Source organism: Varroa jacobsoni, unplaced genomic scaffold (assembly GCF_002532875.2).
Source record: "Varroa jacobsoni isolate VJ856 unplaced genomic scaffold, vjacob_1.0 scaffold_1341, whole genome shotgun sequence".
In the NCBI taxonomy this organism is placed as follows: domain Eukaryota; kingdom Metazoa; phylum Arthropoda; class Arachnida; order Mesostigmata; family Varroidae; genus Varroa; species Varroa jacobsoni.
In genome coordinates, this window is record NW_019214243.1 from 1 (window position 1) to 17647 (window position 17647).

The 17647-nt window shown below is 43.1% G+C and overlaps 2 protein-coding genes across 3 annotated transcripts in view; both read right to left on the reverse strand.

The window, feature by feature from the left end:
- Nucleotides 1–201: 201 nt before the first annotated feature.
- Nucleotides 202–8284, reverse strand: LOC111269006 (uncharacterized). 2 transcript variants are annotated; one of them, XM_022848303.2, is made up of 5 exons: nucleotides 7885–8284; nucleotides 5717–5842; nucleotides 5093–5557; nucleotides 2843–3305; nucleotides 202–1698 (listed from the first exon to the last, which is right to left on the reverse strand). In XM_022848303.2, exons 1-5 carry the CDS (start codon nucleotides 8197–8199, stop codon nucleotides 1316–1318), a joined length of 1752 nt encoding a protein of 583 aa, XP_022704038.1. In that variant the 5' UTR covers nucleotides 8200–8284; the 3' UTR covers nucleotides 202–1315. The 2 variants fall into 2 exon arrangements, with proteins under 2 accessions (XP_022704038.1, XP_022704037.1); XM_022848302.2 differs by having other exon boundaries at nucleotides 5699–5842.
- LOC111269008 (potassium channel subfamily K member 18) overlaps nucleotides 8236–17647 on the reverse strand; it is a 43375-nt gene continuing 33963 nt past the window's right edge. The window contains exons 3-7 of the mRNA XM_022848304.2: nucleotides 16284–16404; nucleotides 14015–14136; nucleotides 9184–9251; nucleotides 8872–9036; nucleotides 8236–8360 (exon numbers count right to left, since the gene is read on the reverse strand). Coding sequence (XP_022704039.1) covers nucleotides 8236–8360; nucleotides 8872–9036; nucleotides 9184–9251; nucleotides 14015–14136; nucleotides 16284–16404 — 601 coding nt within the window. The remainder of the gene's footprint in view (nucleotides 8361–8871; nucleotides 9037–9183; nucleotides 9252–14014; nucleotides 14137–16283; nucleotides 16405–17647) is intronic.

A 17647-nucleotide genomic window follows, 5' to 3' on the forward strand; every position in this document is an offset into this window, starting at 1 on the left:
TATGTGTATATATATGTATATGCTACGTTTGTCTGCCATCATCTTCTCTTCTGTTTCTGATGAGCTATTACATGAATATAATGTGCTCAACAAAGCGTGTCCACATAAAACTGTCACTTTTGCTATTAATGATGATAATAACAATAATAATATACTTTATTATCAATATTTGTCACTCATTTCAATATACATATGCAAGGATTGTGAAAACCTTAATTTTTATTTTAGTTTTTCTGTCCACATTAGAAATCGAGCTCGACGCTGCGTCTGGCAACACAGTTAGCGCAGCGTCACGCTCCATTTTACAGAGAATTAACGAATTCGTTCCCGTATCTGTACATTCAACGATAGTGCACCCGCGGTCTTCACGATGGGAAATTAACCTTTTTTTTTTTTCTTTATACTTTGCCCTACCATTCTAAAATTATTGTGTTGTGTGAACTTTGTCATGCTGTTTCTTGCCTTTGTGATTGGTTTCATTCAATCTACTGTTTTTTTTTTTATATATATGTAGGTGTCTCTGTTGTACATGATGTTACTGTAGTAGCCTATGGAACGATCCTTTCTTTTAAACTATACAATCAAGTTCTCTATTACATATAAATCTGTCCGTTAGTTCATTCGTTAAAACCTTCACCTTCCCAAACACTACAACAAGTCGGATTGATGTCTAGTACTTGTATGATGTTCGCTGTCTTTTATATGGTACTTACAGGGTACCGCTTCTTGTATAGGTTCGCCGTAAGCGGACAGCCGATTTGTTTCTGCGCCAACCTTCATTTCATACTAAAGATTTCTATAAACGCGGCTGTTGCCAGCCAACTGGACTTGCCGTTAGCGTCTATCTGCATCTGCTCGTCTCTACAAATATCTGCCCATTAACGTCATCGGTGCTTTGGTTTCCCGTCTCTTTTATTTGCTTTCCGCTGACAATCAACGTTGTGCCAGGTTCAAGTGTACGGGCTCGGGCCACCGCTGAGCTGAGAACGTCAATTTGTCAGCTAACCTACCCGCGCGGTAGATTTCTGCAGTTCCTTTTGCGGCCTTCCTTTTCTCAATTTTTTTTGTTTATCAGTTGCTTTGTTTGTCTGTGCTTTACTAGCAGTGGCAGAAACTGGAAAACGTGGATAATCAGCCACTAGATCATCGAGCCTAGATGCTATAGTCGCGGAGTAACAACTATATACGGGATCTAGGTCGGACATTGTCGGCTTTTCCTAAATAGGCAGATAGGTAAATTCCTTGCCGGTTAGTCTTCGGGTTTTTCGCACAGCTGACATATATTGCTAGTAGTATAAGTTGAGCCTAGGCGCTATCACGTACAGCCAGTGGCCGGCGGAGCTGTGCTTGTCTGCAGAGGATGATGCAGCACTGCTGTTGAGGTAGGAATCGGAACCGGGGCGGTCATCGCCAGTTGACCTTGCATCGCAGCCAGCTGGGTTTGGTTCATCGATCCCAATTTCTCCGAGGTTGTGGTGTAAGCTTCAGAAAACTGGCCAACAATTTGGTTTTGCATTGATGGTGACAGAGTTTGGGTCTGATTTTGAACTTGACTATTGTTTTGCTGTTGGCTTGTAACAGCACTCGAAGGGGGCAACTGGGTTTGGCCAACAGAATTTCTCGGTGGATGCGATTCCTGCACGACTTCAGTCATTGTGCCTGAAGGACCGTAGAGTAGCGTCCCTCCTCGGAGCGTTCCTACAACAGTCAAAAAAAACAAAGGTGACGTGAGGAGGTAAATAGGTTAACATTAGCCGTTTGCAATTCTACGTGTCAGGTCTTCGGACATGTCCTAGAAAGCGTATTCAAGTCGTTCTAACGGAAAACATCTATTCTAATAATCAGTTATCAATTAAACATAACACGCTATAAAATTTTATTACTCATCGGATTTTCTTAAATTCATTAATAGCGGCTCCAATAAATGTGAAATTAAAATATTGCATGTATAATTGCGTTCACGTTGCGTGAGTAAGTGTCCGGCAGTAAACAATAGCTAAATCGACTTTCCACTGCAACGACCTAATTCGTAGGACAGAATGGGGCTGCAAATAAGGTTCGAGAAATAGGGTTTTGATACATGCTGTCATACTCTAGTAAATTTAGGGGAAATACATTTCATCAAGAAGGGCTGGAAAGGCAGCGAGTAAACGAAGTAGAGGAAAACTCCGACAGCACAGTCGTGCCCTTTACCTGCGAAAGATGCGTTACTGATATGGCCTCTGTGTATATTGTTAAAAAAAAAACACTACTTTGGAATTATAAGGCGCGATATTCGGTAAACTCTCAGACTTGATAACATTCGGACCGAAATTTAGATTACACATGGAGCTAAATTGAGGCTATGTGTCGCGAAAACTTTGTTGCAATACTTTCACTGCAAAACATAGGCAAGGTATATAAGCGTGCTGATGGATTACACTGCTTATCATGTACTCGGTTAAACCTTCGAGGATCATTTTGCTTTCTGTAAAAATACCGAGCTGATTTAAGCGAAAAAAAATAGTCTTTTTTAGCTTATTTGAGTTTTGAAAATCTATACAAGCAACTAACTCACAAAAAATATCAAACGTTTTCATGACGAAAAGCAACCATGGTAGTTTGTACAAAACACATGTTTTTTCTTTTGAACAATTGGCTTGTATGAAACTACCAGAAAAAAAACTACGTAAATAAATTTATTAGAGTCCGCTTGACTGGGAAAAATAGAAATTACTTTTAATGAAGCTAAATTCTGATTTTCTTTTATTTGTTTGTATTATATATATATATATATATAGTAAAATCTAGTTCGACTGCGTTTGTGTATAGTAGGCATGGAACACTTGCACGGCGCACTTGCCATTTACGAGTTGTGTCTGCTGCTGTTGCTGAGTATGCGTGTGATGTCGTGGCAAGGTGTGGGTGGCGGTACCACTTCCATCAATAGGCGCTTGCAGGGTCAAAGGAACCGACTGCTGCGGAGGTGAGCATCCGGTCAGAGCGCCCACGGCTGCAGCAGCCGCCATCGCTGCGGCATCAAGGCTGGTGATTTCCATTTGAGACGTGGGGATCGTCACCGTATGACCACCAACTGGCTGATTTTGTTTTCCCGGATGGGACGACGGGTGCGATGGATGGGGGGGTGGTGGCTGGCTCAGGTTCTGGCCCAGCGAGATGAGGTCGGTGGGTTCGCCACCGGCCATCGATAAGGACGGCATGGGAGCCAGTTGCGGCAGGACGTCTAGAGGGAACTGGCCGAACATAGCCTGATGTCGACTACAGAGTCCTCCAACCGGTAGACCCAAACCGCTGCCAGCAAGAAGCTATAGTGGGATTAGAATGAGAAAATGGTCGAGAGGAAAAGTACAGAGGTCAGTAGATGAAAGACAGGACAGGATTGCCATATAGACAGAGAAATAACGTTAGAAGCATACCGCGCTGGTAAAAGGACACGGCAGGCCTAGGGCAACGGAGAGGGATAGAGCGCAGAATTGAGCAAGAACAGTGAACGTCAACTGTGTCGTCTACTTGTTCGTGGTGCAGACCAAGGTCGGTCTTGGTCTGGGGCTCGAACATGAACCTTTGAGTTTTGTCTCAGCAGATCCCCCGTCCGTTCACCCCCATCGTCAGATTAAGGCCCGCCGTGATTGTCGAATTCAGGAGAATGCAGCCGCTATCCACGTTGAAACTCTACATCCTGCTAAACTAGCAAAGACACGCCGAATGCACTGCGCCACAATTAAATGTGAATATGGCGGACATGTCCACATTATTAGTCTCCAAACAATTGTGTAGAATTCATATTGCTTAAAGACAACCGCTGTTATATAGCGTGTGCGTTTAACATTCGGCTGGTTGGCTAGAGAAGTTGATCCTATTTGGTGTTTCAACATAGCTTCAAGCCGATTTTTTTGCGCATCAGAAAGTAAGATCTGGTCTGCTTATTGCAGAGTAGAGACGAACTCGAAGTATTTATGTACACATGACCAAAATTCAATGGCGTAACAATGGCTATCATAGGTTCAAAGATGGGCGATGTCTATCGTTGCCTTGGCGCCGAATCAATTCAATAGAAAAGTTTAGATAAAAAAAAAAATTCGAAAAGTTTATCGGTTTTGTCGCGAAGCGAATCAACTTAAACTTTCAACTTAGACCTAGATTGTTCTAACACGTGTTCCGAGGGTGTGCAGGCTCTGCAAATGCCACATATCATATAATAGATGTAGTTAAATGTATCGCATTTTAAAGTAAGATCATAACGATCATAAATTACATGGGAATATTGACTTGTGATACCGACATATTACGGCTTTCCAGGACAGAAGGAAGCAACTCCGAATGATAAAACGAGCGGTCCGTGCTTATTTTTACACACACTATCTATGCCATTCATAAACGTTGCGTTGAAAATACGCCAATATCATGTAGGCGAGTACGTATCACTGAGAGCTTGGCTGCTCGGCCAAATAACCACTGTAACAGTCAAAACGGAGAGTTCGTTAAAGCAAAGAGGAGATGTGTACTTTTTTCAAATTGAACAATCGATTTTTAAAGCGAGCAACAGGTGGGTACAACCAAACAAATATAAGACGGCCCGACTGTTTTTTGGGAAAATGCGATTCCGATAAATTAACGGCGGTGAGCCGTACGTCAATTGAACTGAAACTGAACAAATGAGAATAGATTATCCGACCTTTCGTAGCCTGTATATTTATATTAATGGTGACGGCCAAATGGCAAAAATGGTTACGGGTCGCGATAGCTACCCGATAACATGATGCTAGATATAAATTACGTATAGAGACCGAAAAATAACTGTATCGTCATTAAAATAATTGTATCAGAATGTTGATTTTTTTTTTTCTCGAATACTCCCGCCCATTTCTGTTTTATGTTTGGCTAAACTCCAGGGCAACATAGGCTTTCGGGAATCTAGGAGAGGAAGAATTATAGTCATGCGAAACGTATAGCGCTAGAGACTTCCCTATAAAGCCATTTTACAATTTATCTTCGTACTGTAATTCGGTGCAATATAAGCAAACAGAACTTTTGTTCCCGACGCACAATGACACCGAGACAATTTCTTGTACATCTACACAAGCGAACTGACCTGCTGATGCTGTTGTAGCTGTTTCTGGGCAGCTGCATGTTGCCTTGTCAAGGTACCCATCGAATTCTGGTTATCATTAACGCTGGCGTGGTTGAAACTGTTGGCTGCGGCCACCGCCGTCGTTAACGTAGCCGCTGTGACGTTGTTGTCTGAGTCCTCGCCGAAACCTCCCACCGAACTTCGGCTATCTTGCTCTATTTCGAGCTCGCCTGCCTGGTCGGACGGATCCGAGTTATCGTGGCCATCCGAAAGGGAACCACCAGCGCCCTGCTTCGTCCTAGTGACTGCTAACGTCTGAGCGGTCACCGCCAAATAGTGAATAGGCACAGACTGAACAACAACTCCGCTACCTGTGTTTGTCATGACACCCATACCACAGCCGGCAGCAGGCCCTCGATGTGCCGAGAATTCTTCGAGTTCCACGCCAACCTCTAGACCACTACTAGTGATGTACGGCGTTTGTAGCTGGATGGTAGAAGTGGCGCAGAAAACGAAATAACGGAATTGTTTTGACGAGGAAACATGCATGAATATTTAGCTCGAGGTTACGAGCGATCAAAATAATAATAGTAATTTATAACAAAAATAATAACCATACGGACTCACATGTGGAAGGCAGCGTACCTCAGTGGTGCCTGGCACGTTTACTTGAGACATTTGTGAGGCTTCTATTGTCCCTGCTGCAGATTGATGACTACCCAACGAGGCGCAAACGCTTCCGAACGTTGCGAGCGCCACCAGATCGCCGTCCTGGAAAAAACACGAAGTATAATTGTGCAATGATTATTACAGTAGAAGAATATACACATGTACCTTCGATGCTAGTGGGATCCGTTTAATTACTTAACGTACCCTTGCTATTTTTATCCTAAATAAATTATGATTAATACTTCCTGTTGCGGAGGTCAACATCGAATGGCTGGTATGGGACCCATAAACAGCGTTCAATTCCTCTCTCCATTTTCAAGTGAAGAGAACCAGTTTTGTATTGCTTTGATCCCAGACGGGTGCACGATGGTAATTGTATTGTGGACCTTTGACAATTGTAATAAACCAGCCTCCCTATTCAATTAAATGGTCGATTTTTTTCCTTTACACCTTCCTTTCACTCTAAATACGTCAAATTCTGGTGGCAAACAATAATTTGCGGGCACCGCGTAGCGCTATGACGGCGCAATGACACAGCGAAAGATAAAAGACAAATCCAGCCACATAGTGATTGAAGCCATAAAGAAAAGTTGATGTGACGAAAATCTAAATAACTCGTTATTGAAGCTGTTCTTTTTCAGCCAAGGACGGATCATTTGTTTGTGAAACAAGCGTGCGGAACCCAGGAAGGGCAAAAGTTGAATCGACACTCAGTTCGTTCGATGTCGTGGTAGTCTGGGAAGTGGAGCTCTGAAAATCTAATATACGGAAGAAAGCGGCAGGCAGGCAGCCTTAGATGTCGACGTTTTTTTACAGCTGCACAGTCTATCACCGTCACGATGACGATCCATGCGTACGGATCGCGAACTGCCAGTGGAACAAGACCAGTGTATCGTATCGCAGTGTTCTTCTATAGGTTTTCGGTGTCTAGTCCTGTTCAGAACGATGAAGAAAGTGGGTAAGAAGACTTGGATGGCGCCAGGGTGGACTACCAAGGCGAAAGTGAGTATTTGGAATAAGACGGCCTTGACTTGGTGACCAAGGAAAGAAGTGTTTCTCAAAAGAGAAACGCTATTTTACCGTCTCGCCAAAGCAGCGTCCTTTCGTGTTTCTACCTCGGAAGGAGAACTACTGCCCTCATATGGACACACTATATTTCAAGCGTAGATTGCGTCGGGCACGGGATAGCATGGCGGGCCAATGAAAGGCAACGCACAAATGATAGATCTACCATTGGTTTAAAGGCGCCGCACGTGGGCGCCAAAGCAGACAGGCGCCGCAGGAACGTAGAACCCGCCAGAAGGAATAGTCGTGCTCATGGCAGATTGACGAGAAAATTTCGTACTTACGCGACAATGCATAGCCAGCCGGCAGCGTTGGTCCTCTAAAAGTATCACAGCAAATAGGGCTGCGAAATCGAAGTGAGGAATTTGTTTGAGAGAAGGTCTTTGTACGAAATGACGTGTAGATGATGTGTACCCCAGTCGGTTGCATAGTAAACAGGAGAGACCGAACGCATTTGTAGAGATGTAGACAGCATAAAGTACACTTCGACCAGGTGAAAATGGATAGGGAGATGGAAGCCTTCGCTGGGAATAGGCTACGCGGAACTCTTCGTAGCGGTAAGAAACTCGTGTGATCACGACAATAGAGAAAAAGGCAGCGAAAACAGTTTGGCTGGGACGTAGCGTATGGTGCACGCTATAGAGTGCAGCCATTTTAGATGGTTGTGCCAGTAAGGTCACCTAGCAAATCATACATAGTCCCAAGTAAAATCATTGATTTTCTTTTCGTCTAACGGGGACACTACAGCTCATACATATTGAAACACAAAACATATGCTTCATAGGTAAAGGTACAACTATACGTGCCACTAAATATATACACGCGCAACCCGCTATAAAAATCAGCCCCCGGTTGATTCATTTCATGTCAGCGTAAATCGTTTGGACCTACATCGAATACATACTGGCACTCTTGCTCTTTACGTTACCTCGTATCATCGATACATATGCAGTGATTAGCGGCCGACGCAAACTGAGATTATGGTGCGCGGCTGACCTACAAAGTTACCGTTTAAATGCTTATCAGATACAGTTTATATAATGAAAACTAAGAGCTTTCGAAAAACCTATTCTACCGACCTTATGCTTTGCGCAGGTGTTACTACCGCTCGTAGCATGGCCGCCCATGGCCAAGAGATGTCCGCCGATCGGAGCGACACCTGCATTATTGATCGTTGTGGTCGTATTGGCGTCGGAAACTGTCACCGACTGTATCATGCAGCTATTGCCCGTACTGCTTTGCATGCTCGTAGCCGTTGCCGCTGCTGTGGTTGTTGTTGTTGTCGTCGCTGCTGCTGCTGCTGCTGCTGTTGTTGCTACTGCTGCTGCTGCTGCTGCTGTTGTTGTTGTTGTTGTTGTTGTTGTAGTTGTTGTTGTCACCGTCGTAGTTGTCATCGATCGTTGCTGGCCGAGAGGGTCCAAATCGTGGGGTCATTCAGGGTCGCTACTATCCAACTCGGAATCGGAGATCACGCCCAGATGCTTGCCCATCTTGCGTAACTTATATACGACCTGTTCTTGTACCAAGTTGAAGCACATAGCAATCAACGCTAGTCCTGAAATCAATGAGAACGTGATATAAACATAATGGTAAACTTCGCAGACATGTCATGTCATATTTCGTGCATCTCAGTCACGATTTTCTACTTACTACGATTTCTACTACGACGTTAAACTTGCGAAGTTCACAATCGATCCTCGTCACACTATTTGCTTGACTAAATTATTAAAAGTTTTTACTTACACTTAAAACTGTCATACAGAATCGAATTTTCTATCTGAATCACGCTCGTGTTAGGACCGAGCGGGCAGTTATTGGACAAAAAGGTCTGTGAAATTATCGAGGGCTGTTACGTGAAGCAGATAGGTAGTTGTCTCACGACACGATACGAAGTGCGATATTGGCACGTTTACCTCAAACATTCTAGTTTTATAGGCCTTTAAAGATGATCACCATCGTAAAAATGGATAAGACGAAAAAAAAACGAGTTTAAAACTTGAAAATATCTTCAGGATTACAAAAGCAATGATATATTTATGCTATTATATACCGCTGAGAAAACTAACCGGCAAGTAGATAAATCGAACAAATAGCAAGCTTCTGCTCGGACCCCTCGATGTTTTGACCAGGTACGAGGTCGCCGAAGCCTATCGTCGACAATGTCACGAAGCAAAAGTATGATCCCTCCAGATAGTCCCACTCTTTCTCCCAGAATGAAAACAAAAACGCACCTGAAATCGTAATCTATGTTATGTAGTCCTTCATTAATGCTACAGCGACATATAATATATAGAAATAGATTTATCATGTTCTTCCGAAGCGGGAAAAGTTTGCGCACGGGAATGAGGAGAAATGTCATAATGACAAGTCATACGTACCAGCGCATATGTACAAAGTGATAATGGCCATGCATAGGCTGATTGGAACTGACACACGGTCCACGGACCTAAAAAAAAAAGAAAAAAAAATAATTAAAATTCGAAGTGTAACTATTTGTTATCTAAGTATAGAATAAATAGTAATAAGATTATTGCGGTTTCGGCTTAATTCAAAAGGAATGGTCCTTATCCGAAAATAAAGATTGTATTGCATGGTCTACTAGTATGTGTGTGCGTGTTACGTCCATCTAATGTATGATTTGCTACTAATCTTAAAGCAGTAATAACTCCACGTATATTCGGCCATTTAGCAAAGGGCTACAAATGGTGCCCTGTTAAAATGCCTGCAAATAGTAAGATGTTTCTTAACTGATGGGAGCTTGGGAAATGAGCACCTGTTGTGGCGAAGAGGTAAAAGCGGAACGGCGGATGCTGCAACAGGAAAACTATTACAATTTGGAACGCAAATCTGCTTTAGGCAGGGTCTGCGTGAGTAACATTGCTCGGGTGAAAGCTTTTAGAAAAATCTAGCACGATGAAAGGTATACTGTACGTTTGGCATCCAATCACGACACTTTGGATCTCCTATAAATCCGAGTTCAGCCTTAAACTGACCGAACCAAGTTAGGCTATGGCTAAGGGACAATTTTATTAGAGATAAGAATTTCGTCTATCTGTCATATGGGAAAATAAACTTAGCACCTTTGCTGGTCCCATCTAAAACTTGCGTATGACAAAGACACCTTAGAAGTGTTCAGTATGACTGCGCACTATACAATGTAGTAAAGAACACTAGAATATAGGTATTTGTCTTCGATTCATGCCAGCGCGAAAAGTACTTCATTATTAACGCTTACTACTATATAGTAGTATAGAAGCAAAACCTTCCACAGGTGTATGCCACCTTAATGGTTTATCTAGTAGCGAAAAGGAAACTTCTCGTCCAAACGATAACCACTATGTTATACAGCCTTATCATCAATTTACACTGGCACACGCTGGCAGGCACCAATTTCTTATTATACCGGCCCCACATATTTAACATCTAGAACGTAATTAGTTTCAAATAGTTGTTTTCCTGTTTATTTCTTTCTCATAACTGTTATTTTAATTTCTATCCTCCCTCCCACAAGCGTTGATTCTAACGTCTAAAAAAATCAAACGCAAACTTTTCCCGCTCCCAGACAAACAAATCTACGATTCAGTTGTACGCGACGGGCAATACCGTCACGATAAAGCTATCCTAGCAGACGTACATAGGTATAAACATAAGAATTGCTCTTTCAGAGTAGACAGCAAGCCGCTATAATAGGAGAAAATCTATCAAACTGCTTGAGTTATCTAGCAGGTCTGTCTCAACTTGTGCGGTCTGCGTGCACGAAGAGAAGACAGCGGTAAAGCAGGATGTAGGCTGCATTGAGATCCAAAGTGACGCTGTCATTTTGTGATCTCTGTAACGGCACGACAAGGTAAGAAAAATCCCCATTAGTGTCCCATGCAACGTCCTACAAACTTGTTCCTTTATTTTTTCACCTTCTGTCTCTTCTCCATGGTTCTCCCCGTTCCTCTGCCGCTTTCCTCACTCAGTGGAAATAAGCCGGCGCTTCACACAATGTAGCGGACTTGTGTCGGTGGTCGTACTTAGAGTATCCGTAGACGGATTAGTTGAAGCCAGTCTTGTCTATGCTTTCCTTGATACCGCCGAAAGAAGCTGCTGAGTAAGATTTACACAGGGCACATCCGAAGCCTCTCCAACAACCTACGACTGAGCCTCGGTCCAGCCCGCTACCACTTGCACCACTCAAGCTGCTGCTGTTTTTATTTTCTCAGTGCCAGTTTCTTTCAAACAAATCAAAACAACTTTTTTTGGATGTGTGGCTGGGCAGAGAGGGGATTCTAGCCTACAGCGATAAGGTGGAGTTTGCCTTGAGTATTTTGAAAAAATTGCGCCGTTCTGGAGATTAGCATTACATTACAATATTTTACTACTTCAGGCACACATTTTTGCAGGTTAATTTGTTTAAGGGACAATTTTGTTTATATATATATATATATATATATATATATCTCGATGTCATACCATAAAAACCAATTTTTTGAGGCGCAAAAACAACGAGAGAATCCATCACTTACAGCTTAGCATAACACATCCTGCTGATAGTCAGGAAACCCGCGCTACCGCAGTGGACTGCACTGTGTTGAGCTTACCGGGCACATCTACAAAGAACCCAGACTTCGTACGAGCCTAAATGCACTCAGGAAATATGCTTGGCTCGTGTATTTCCAGCGGTAGACAACAATGTCAGAAGGAAATGAGACCCATTCACATCGGGATTTCATTGAGAAAGTGTGGCTGTGTACGTGCTAAAATGATGGACGATGAAGCAGGCTCTCTGCAGCGCCTTGTCACCTCGCTGTCAGCTGTAGCCAGTGACGGTGCTGTGGAAATGCGTTCGTGCATGTACAGGTATCGTACAGAAGTACGATAGGCAAAACTCGACGTGCAAACTTCCAGGAAGAAGCAGTGTGTTCAGGACAAAATGACCAGTACTTTAAGATTCAATGTAGCTAACCTCTGTTATGAGCAATAACCATAGTACTTACAAAAATTAATCAATTTTCTGTACTGAAAACATCGCATTTACTCAGATTGATGAGCGCTAAGCGTCTTACATAGTGGCCACTAAAGTTTTCCTAGACGTGTAGTTCTTTCTACGTATTTAGTAAAAAGAAGGAAAACGACTTTTCATTTATGCTCTAAGCATTAGATACCCTATTATGATTACTACTGAATAGGGCTAAACTGTCAGAAAACAGCAGACACTTGTTTCATATTACCTTCATAATCAAAGCTAGTTCTTAGAAAGTAACTAAGCAGAGCTATTATCATAAAATGGACATGAGGGATTTCCAGACATGCAAAGACTAGGACTGTCGCAGAACCTGGTAAATTTGGTGTTTATAATCATTTAGCGAAAAGCCGCCCCCTGGCATCCGACACATTAGTCCGATATATGCCAGACGCACTATGCATAAGACCAAATCTTTGACTGGCCTCCAGCCCACATCTAGTTCATTTCAGTTCTATCCTACTCGATTATATCGGCTAGGACCCATTGTTTTCTATTCAGACGCCAACGGAGTTCGTTATTCTAAAGGAACCGCACAGCCAACAGCAGGACACTACAGCCTACTTCGTCGTCGTCGTCAGCTAGCAACAATTCGGTTAGGTCTCTTTCCATGTGGATTGCGTGTTTACACCTCCAGTGCTATGCAGGCATAGAAAATGCCGGCACTAGTTACAGAGACGCCTTCCAGAACCAGTGGCAACTTTGATAATCGTGTCTGGAGAACCGCCAGCTGCATCGGATACTATAATGTTCAGATACGTACTTAAATAAACAGGTGTTGATAGCTTTTGTAGTAAGAATCCTGATACTTGTGTACCGTCTGCACAGTCGGCTTAGCTACCACGGGCTAGTAGAAGACGGAAGCTGATAGATCAGACGATTCCGGTCCAGGCTAGTGACAAATATAAGGCCAGATTCTTCGCCACGGAGCTTTTCAACCTTTCGTCGATGGGAGTTTTTCTTTTTTTTTTTTTTTAATTCTGTTTCGTTTTAGAAATTGTCAAAAAAATAACATATTCCGCGTCAATGAACGAAATAGAAAAACGATTTTTCCACTTAAATCTAGCCATGGCAAGCCATAGGAAGTCTAGTAAAGAAGCAAAATCGCAAACGAACCCATCGTTCTTCCTTCCTTTTCGTGTCACGAACAGCGTACCTGATTACTACTCGTGCTTATTATTATTTGCCTAAAAAATCCCGATTCTGAACGAAACCGTGGAATAGACAGTGCTCCTATAAGTTAGGGATGAAAGGCTCTTGTGGTATTGAAGTCAGTCAAACAAAAACCACGACAAGGTCCCTAAGGCACGCTCCAAATTCGCATCGGTTTGAGTCGTGGGACTAATTAGGCAATGAGCTTTCTATAGCATCTCTGTCCTGGAAACCTTTCCGGATGTTGCCTTTGATTACTCTGTCTTTGCTGCTACGTAATGACGTTGATGGCAAAAGGTAATTTTAAAGGCACTGCCTGTTTCAACGAACGTAAACTATTGTAGAAACGTGTCAGACGTTACTTGTAGCGCCACGTACGAAACTGTGTCATCAGTACAGGCTTCTGACACAAGAAACTGACCTAACCAAATTTTAACTCGCTTCAATCTATCACGAATACAGGTGATATGGAGGAGCTAATTACGTAGGTGGCGCAGATTGAATCAGCAATTCAAATATCAACGAAGTTGCTTCAGAGTTACTTGACAGAGGCCTTCCGGAGGGTTTACTAGCGTGGTATGTATAGAAGTATTTAGGATACTCTATTTAGTTCCGATCGTGAATTGATTTGTTAGTTGCTAAATATGCGTGTTTGCCCGTTGACTTTTTGCCCCTTTGCCCATATGTAGACAAACGGTAGAAAACTTACATGAATAAATGCTTTTAGACTTTTTTTTATATATACGCACGTGGTTTAGACAAAGAAGACCGTTTGTTTCACGGCGAGTGCGGAGGGGCCGAAAAGTCATCCAAGTTTGAAATAGAAATTGGAGTGCTAAGATAGCAGAAAATTTTTTTACCAAAGGTACCCTACATATATATATATATATATATAGGGTGGGGAAAATATACTTGACACTTTGGAAATATCCCTTGTTAATTTGAGAATCTTCCTTAAGAAGAAAGTTCTTTTTTTTGTCTCTCATACATCATAATTTTCTGGCACTCTTTTGCCCGATCTGTGTAACACGTTTGCTGGTGTTACTAACCTGTAGTAGTCGCTGCTTCCACTGTGATGCTGGGGATATCCCGTGCCAGCGGCGACAGGGTAGCTGTATGCGGACGGCACAGACAAATCGTGCAGATCCAATTTGAGCGACGGAGGTTTGAGCTGCAGATAGAATAAATACGATTGTATAAAATCATCAGATTGGGATGGTATGAACTTGAAGAGATTTTCCGGTGATCGGTCCCTAACAAACCTAACGGGTGCGAGTGGAGCGCTATCAGAAAGTCGCCTCGCTCCCCAACAGAAGTGAATTAGGGCCGCAAATCGGAGAGCCCAAAACAACGGAAAGGATTTTTTTTACAAATAGGCCTTTTCGGGGTAGTCAAACAAGTGCGTATACTAAATGGTCATAGAAAATCGAGTGCAAATAACCAGAAAATTGAAACAAAGTCCTAAATGTAATTCAGCAGAGTGGAAGCAAGCTTTTAAACGTCTCATGTATTCTTCGTGAAAAGATGTATACGGGACTACATAACTAACGCGGCTGGCGAAACGAATCGAATAACGCAACAACTCGGCATGAGACTGGGCAAGGGCCAGCTATTGATTTCGAACGGGCAAGCTGCTACAGCTAAAGACGTGCGTGACAATTTCCTATGAATAATCTTTCTCGCTTACCAGTCTTCTTTCGTTGGCTTCCCTTATACACTAATATAGCTTTATTTTGTGCATCCAAGTTGTAAGGCCTGTCACGAAGTAAAAAGACCCTCCACAGGCAGCAGGCTGACCGCTTCCAAGTTAGGTGTTAGTTACCCATCAAGTTATCTGTTTAGGCCACGACCTGCGGTAATTAATAAACGGTCGCTTACCGACCAAGAACTACCGCTGTGGCCATAGTCACTTACGCTATTAAAATTATGCTGTCATGTTTCTGTTTCGGATTTCGACTACGCGAGTTTTCTGGTCAAATTACTGGTCTCCAACGACGCTTCTTGGCCGAACAAACTTCGGCCCTTTCGTAACTGCCTGATCTACTTTATGTCGCCGGAGAAATGCATGTGTCCTAGTGCTTCGTCGAATTTCTGGTGACACTGTTGTCAGCCGAAAGTCTACCAAGGTCTTTTGCAATTATTCGGTGGGCTAAAACTGTGTTACGTGATTCATTCATTTTGCAGAGGTGTGTGTTCGTCCTATCTAAACACTTTTGTTGAACAACGGCACCGATGACAGTAGATGACCCATGTCCGTTGTAGATTCTGGCGAAGGCACTAGCGAATGTCCCAAGACGGTTTCACGTAAGCGTCCACACGAACATAGGTACGCAAGGACATTTAGCGCGGAGAAACTCGTACATCATTTTTTGCCCATTTGATGATTGATTCCAGCTACCAACTGATCCTCCGTTTTCCTGATGCCGGTCCAAACACGAATCAAGATTGTGCCTGCCATTCGGCTACACGAACACGTCGTTGTCCACTTTTCTCGCTCATGATGGTTATCTCGGAGCCACAGCATTCGAGGCAAGCGTAGCAAATCGCGGCGACCGCACGGTTGTGCAGGATCTGTCCATAGGTTTGTCTATCTTTGTTGGTGGGCAATGATGCGTGAAAGGGTTAACGCTGATAGGCCAAGAGGCCTGCAGACCAGCCTTGCCTTGAGTTTGCTTTTTTCACCGGTGATGTGGTTTTGTGACAGGAAGAACAAGGGTACAACATCGCGCACAGTACCTCATGTTAAGAGAAAACGCTATTCCGGACATCTGTACAGTTTTGAATGCTTGAGGCGTATAGGTTCAAAGTCCGTATGATAGAAAGTACTGTAGCATTTGTGGTAGAAAACAACCCTCATGGAGGAGGCCGACTACTGCGTTGCAAACGAAAGAGCCGCATGAATACATATATGCAACATAAATTATATCTACGGGCTCGGCTTGAACTCGGCTATGCTGGCACAGCTGGCCCGCTTATTTTAATTATCAGAAAGAGGAAAAAAATTGATATAAGAGGCAGGCAAGGGGAGGGAGTGGGGGGTGATCAAGGGGGATGAGGGAAAAAGCTATACAGTGAAAAACATTTTTGGTAAGGTTAAGTTAGGACCTCAACGAAGGCCGAACTAAATTGGACAAGACTGCGTTAAACTGCTAAAAGTTTTACGAAAATCAGTGCATTTTTGAAAATAATAAGCTAGCGGTAATAATGGTACCGTATATGAGCTACTAATGGATCAGGCTTTAGATTGAGCGTTGTACGCCTACGGTAGCAGGCTCGAAGCTCTCTATGATTGGTTAAATGTTACGAATGCGTACTTACCATGGGGTTTGGTGTAGTATGTCCCAGAGAAAGGTTTCCCGGCGGGTATGAGTTGAAATGGCCCCGAGATGCTCTAAGTCCCTTCGGCTCTCCTCGCTTAGGACCCCGACACACGCATAATCTGCTCACGACGTCCATACAGCAAGTAGCGTCCAGATAAGCGCCGGCGTCGTCAGGGGCAACAATGATAGCATTCAATCCCGGTAGCATAATTTAGTCGAACGAATCCAAGCAAAGCAGTGTGTCAAATGTGTTAGAATCGACTTGGTACTAGTATCTGTCACCTACTATGATTCCATATAATGCTAGGTACACTCACAGAATCAAATTTAAACTCCTTGAGATATTGCGCGGTACCTCCGGTAAATAAAGGCAGAATAATACATTATGTTTTTTCTGTGAACGTATTTAGAAACTATACTTGTTGATACTCGCTTTCATTTCCAGTGTAATTTTCGGGTCTTTCGCCTCCATTTAGCATGACTTTGTTGTTGCAACATTGATATTATAGGTGCTACCGTAAACCTCGCGGCGCTGTCATCGTGTAACAATTGCCCACTAATAAATTGTGATGAAGTCAGCTGGCCGCAATCATCAGCAGTTTACAGTGTTTACCTTTACAATTTTTTTCGCTTAGCATCCGTCAAATTAATCCGAGCTATCGGGTCTTTTTGCTTGAAGGTCCGCTCGATATATGTAGCCAGAATTGCGAGAAGCTCAACAAAACATGGGGAGAGAGACGGGGGGATACAATATGGACGGTTAAGAAAGCGCGAGAAGGGAACAAACGCAAGAAAAGACAAAGCTCATCTCTGAGTTTCTGATTCTAGGCATTCCGTTGTTGTTGCTTTTTCGCTGCCTATAAAGCCTGTTAGTTGCAGGCAGAGAGGCTTTCGACTGGCGTGGCGACAGCCGTACGATAGTAGGAACCGACCGAGGATGCTGGCAGAAAAAACAGTACAAGGAAAAATATCAAAAGAAAATAAAAAAGAATCGGCCCGGTTCATTAGAACACATTAACCTCTAACAGCAGCAACAGATACGGCGGTAACACTCGTCGAGACAACAGCAGAAGCTGAAAAATGCTCTAGACTTTCCCTTTAGTCGGTTTACTTTCATTGTCGGCTTGCTTGTTTCCCTGAACCCCGGCTACTGCTAGCTGTGAGCACTACTTCAATACATCGCTTTGCGAAACGCCAATGCTTATAAATTAAGAGATTCTTTTCGTTACTTCGTCGAGGCGTCGATGACCGAATTGCTACTATGACCAGGCAACTTCCCAAGCATTCGTTCCATCGTGAGCAATCATTAGTAGAGGAATAATGAGCATTATCTTTGTTTTTGACAACAACAACAACAACAAT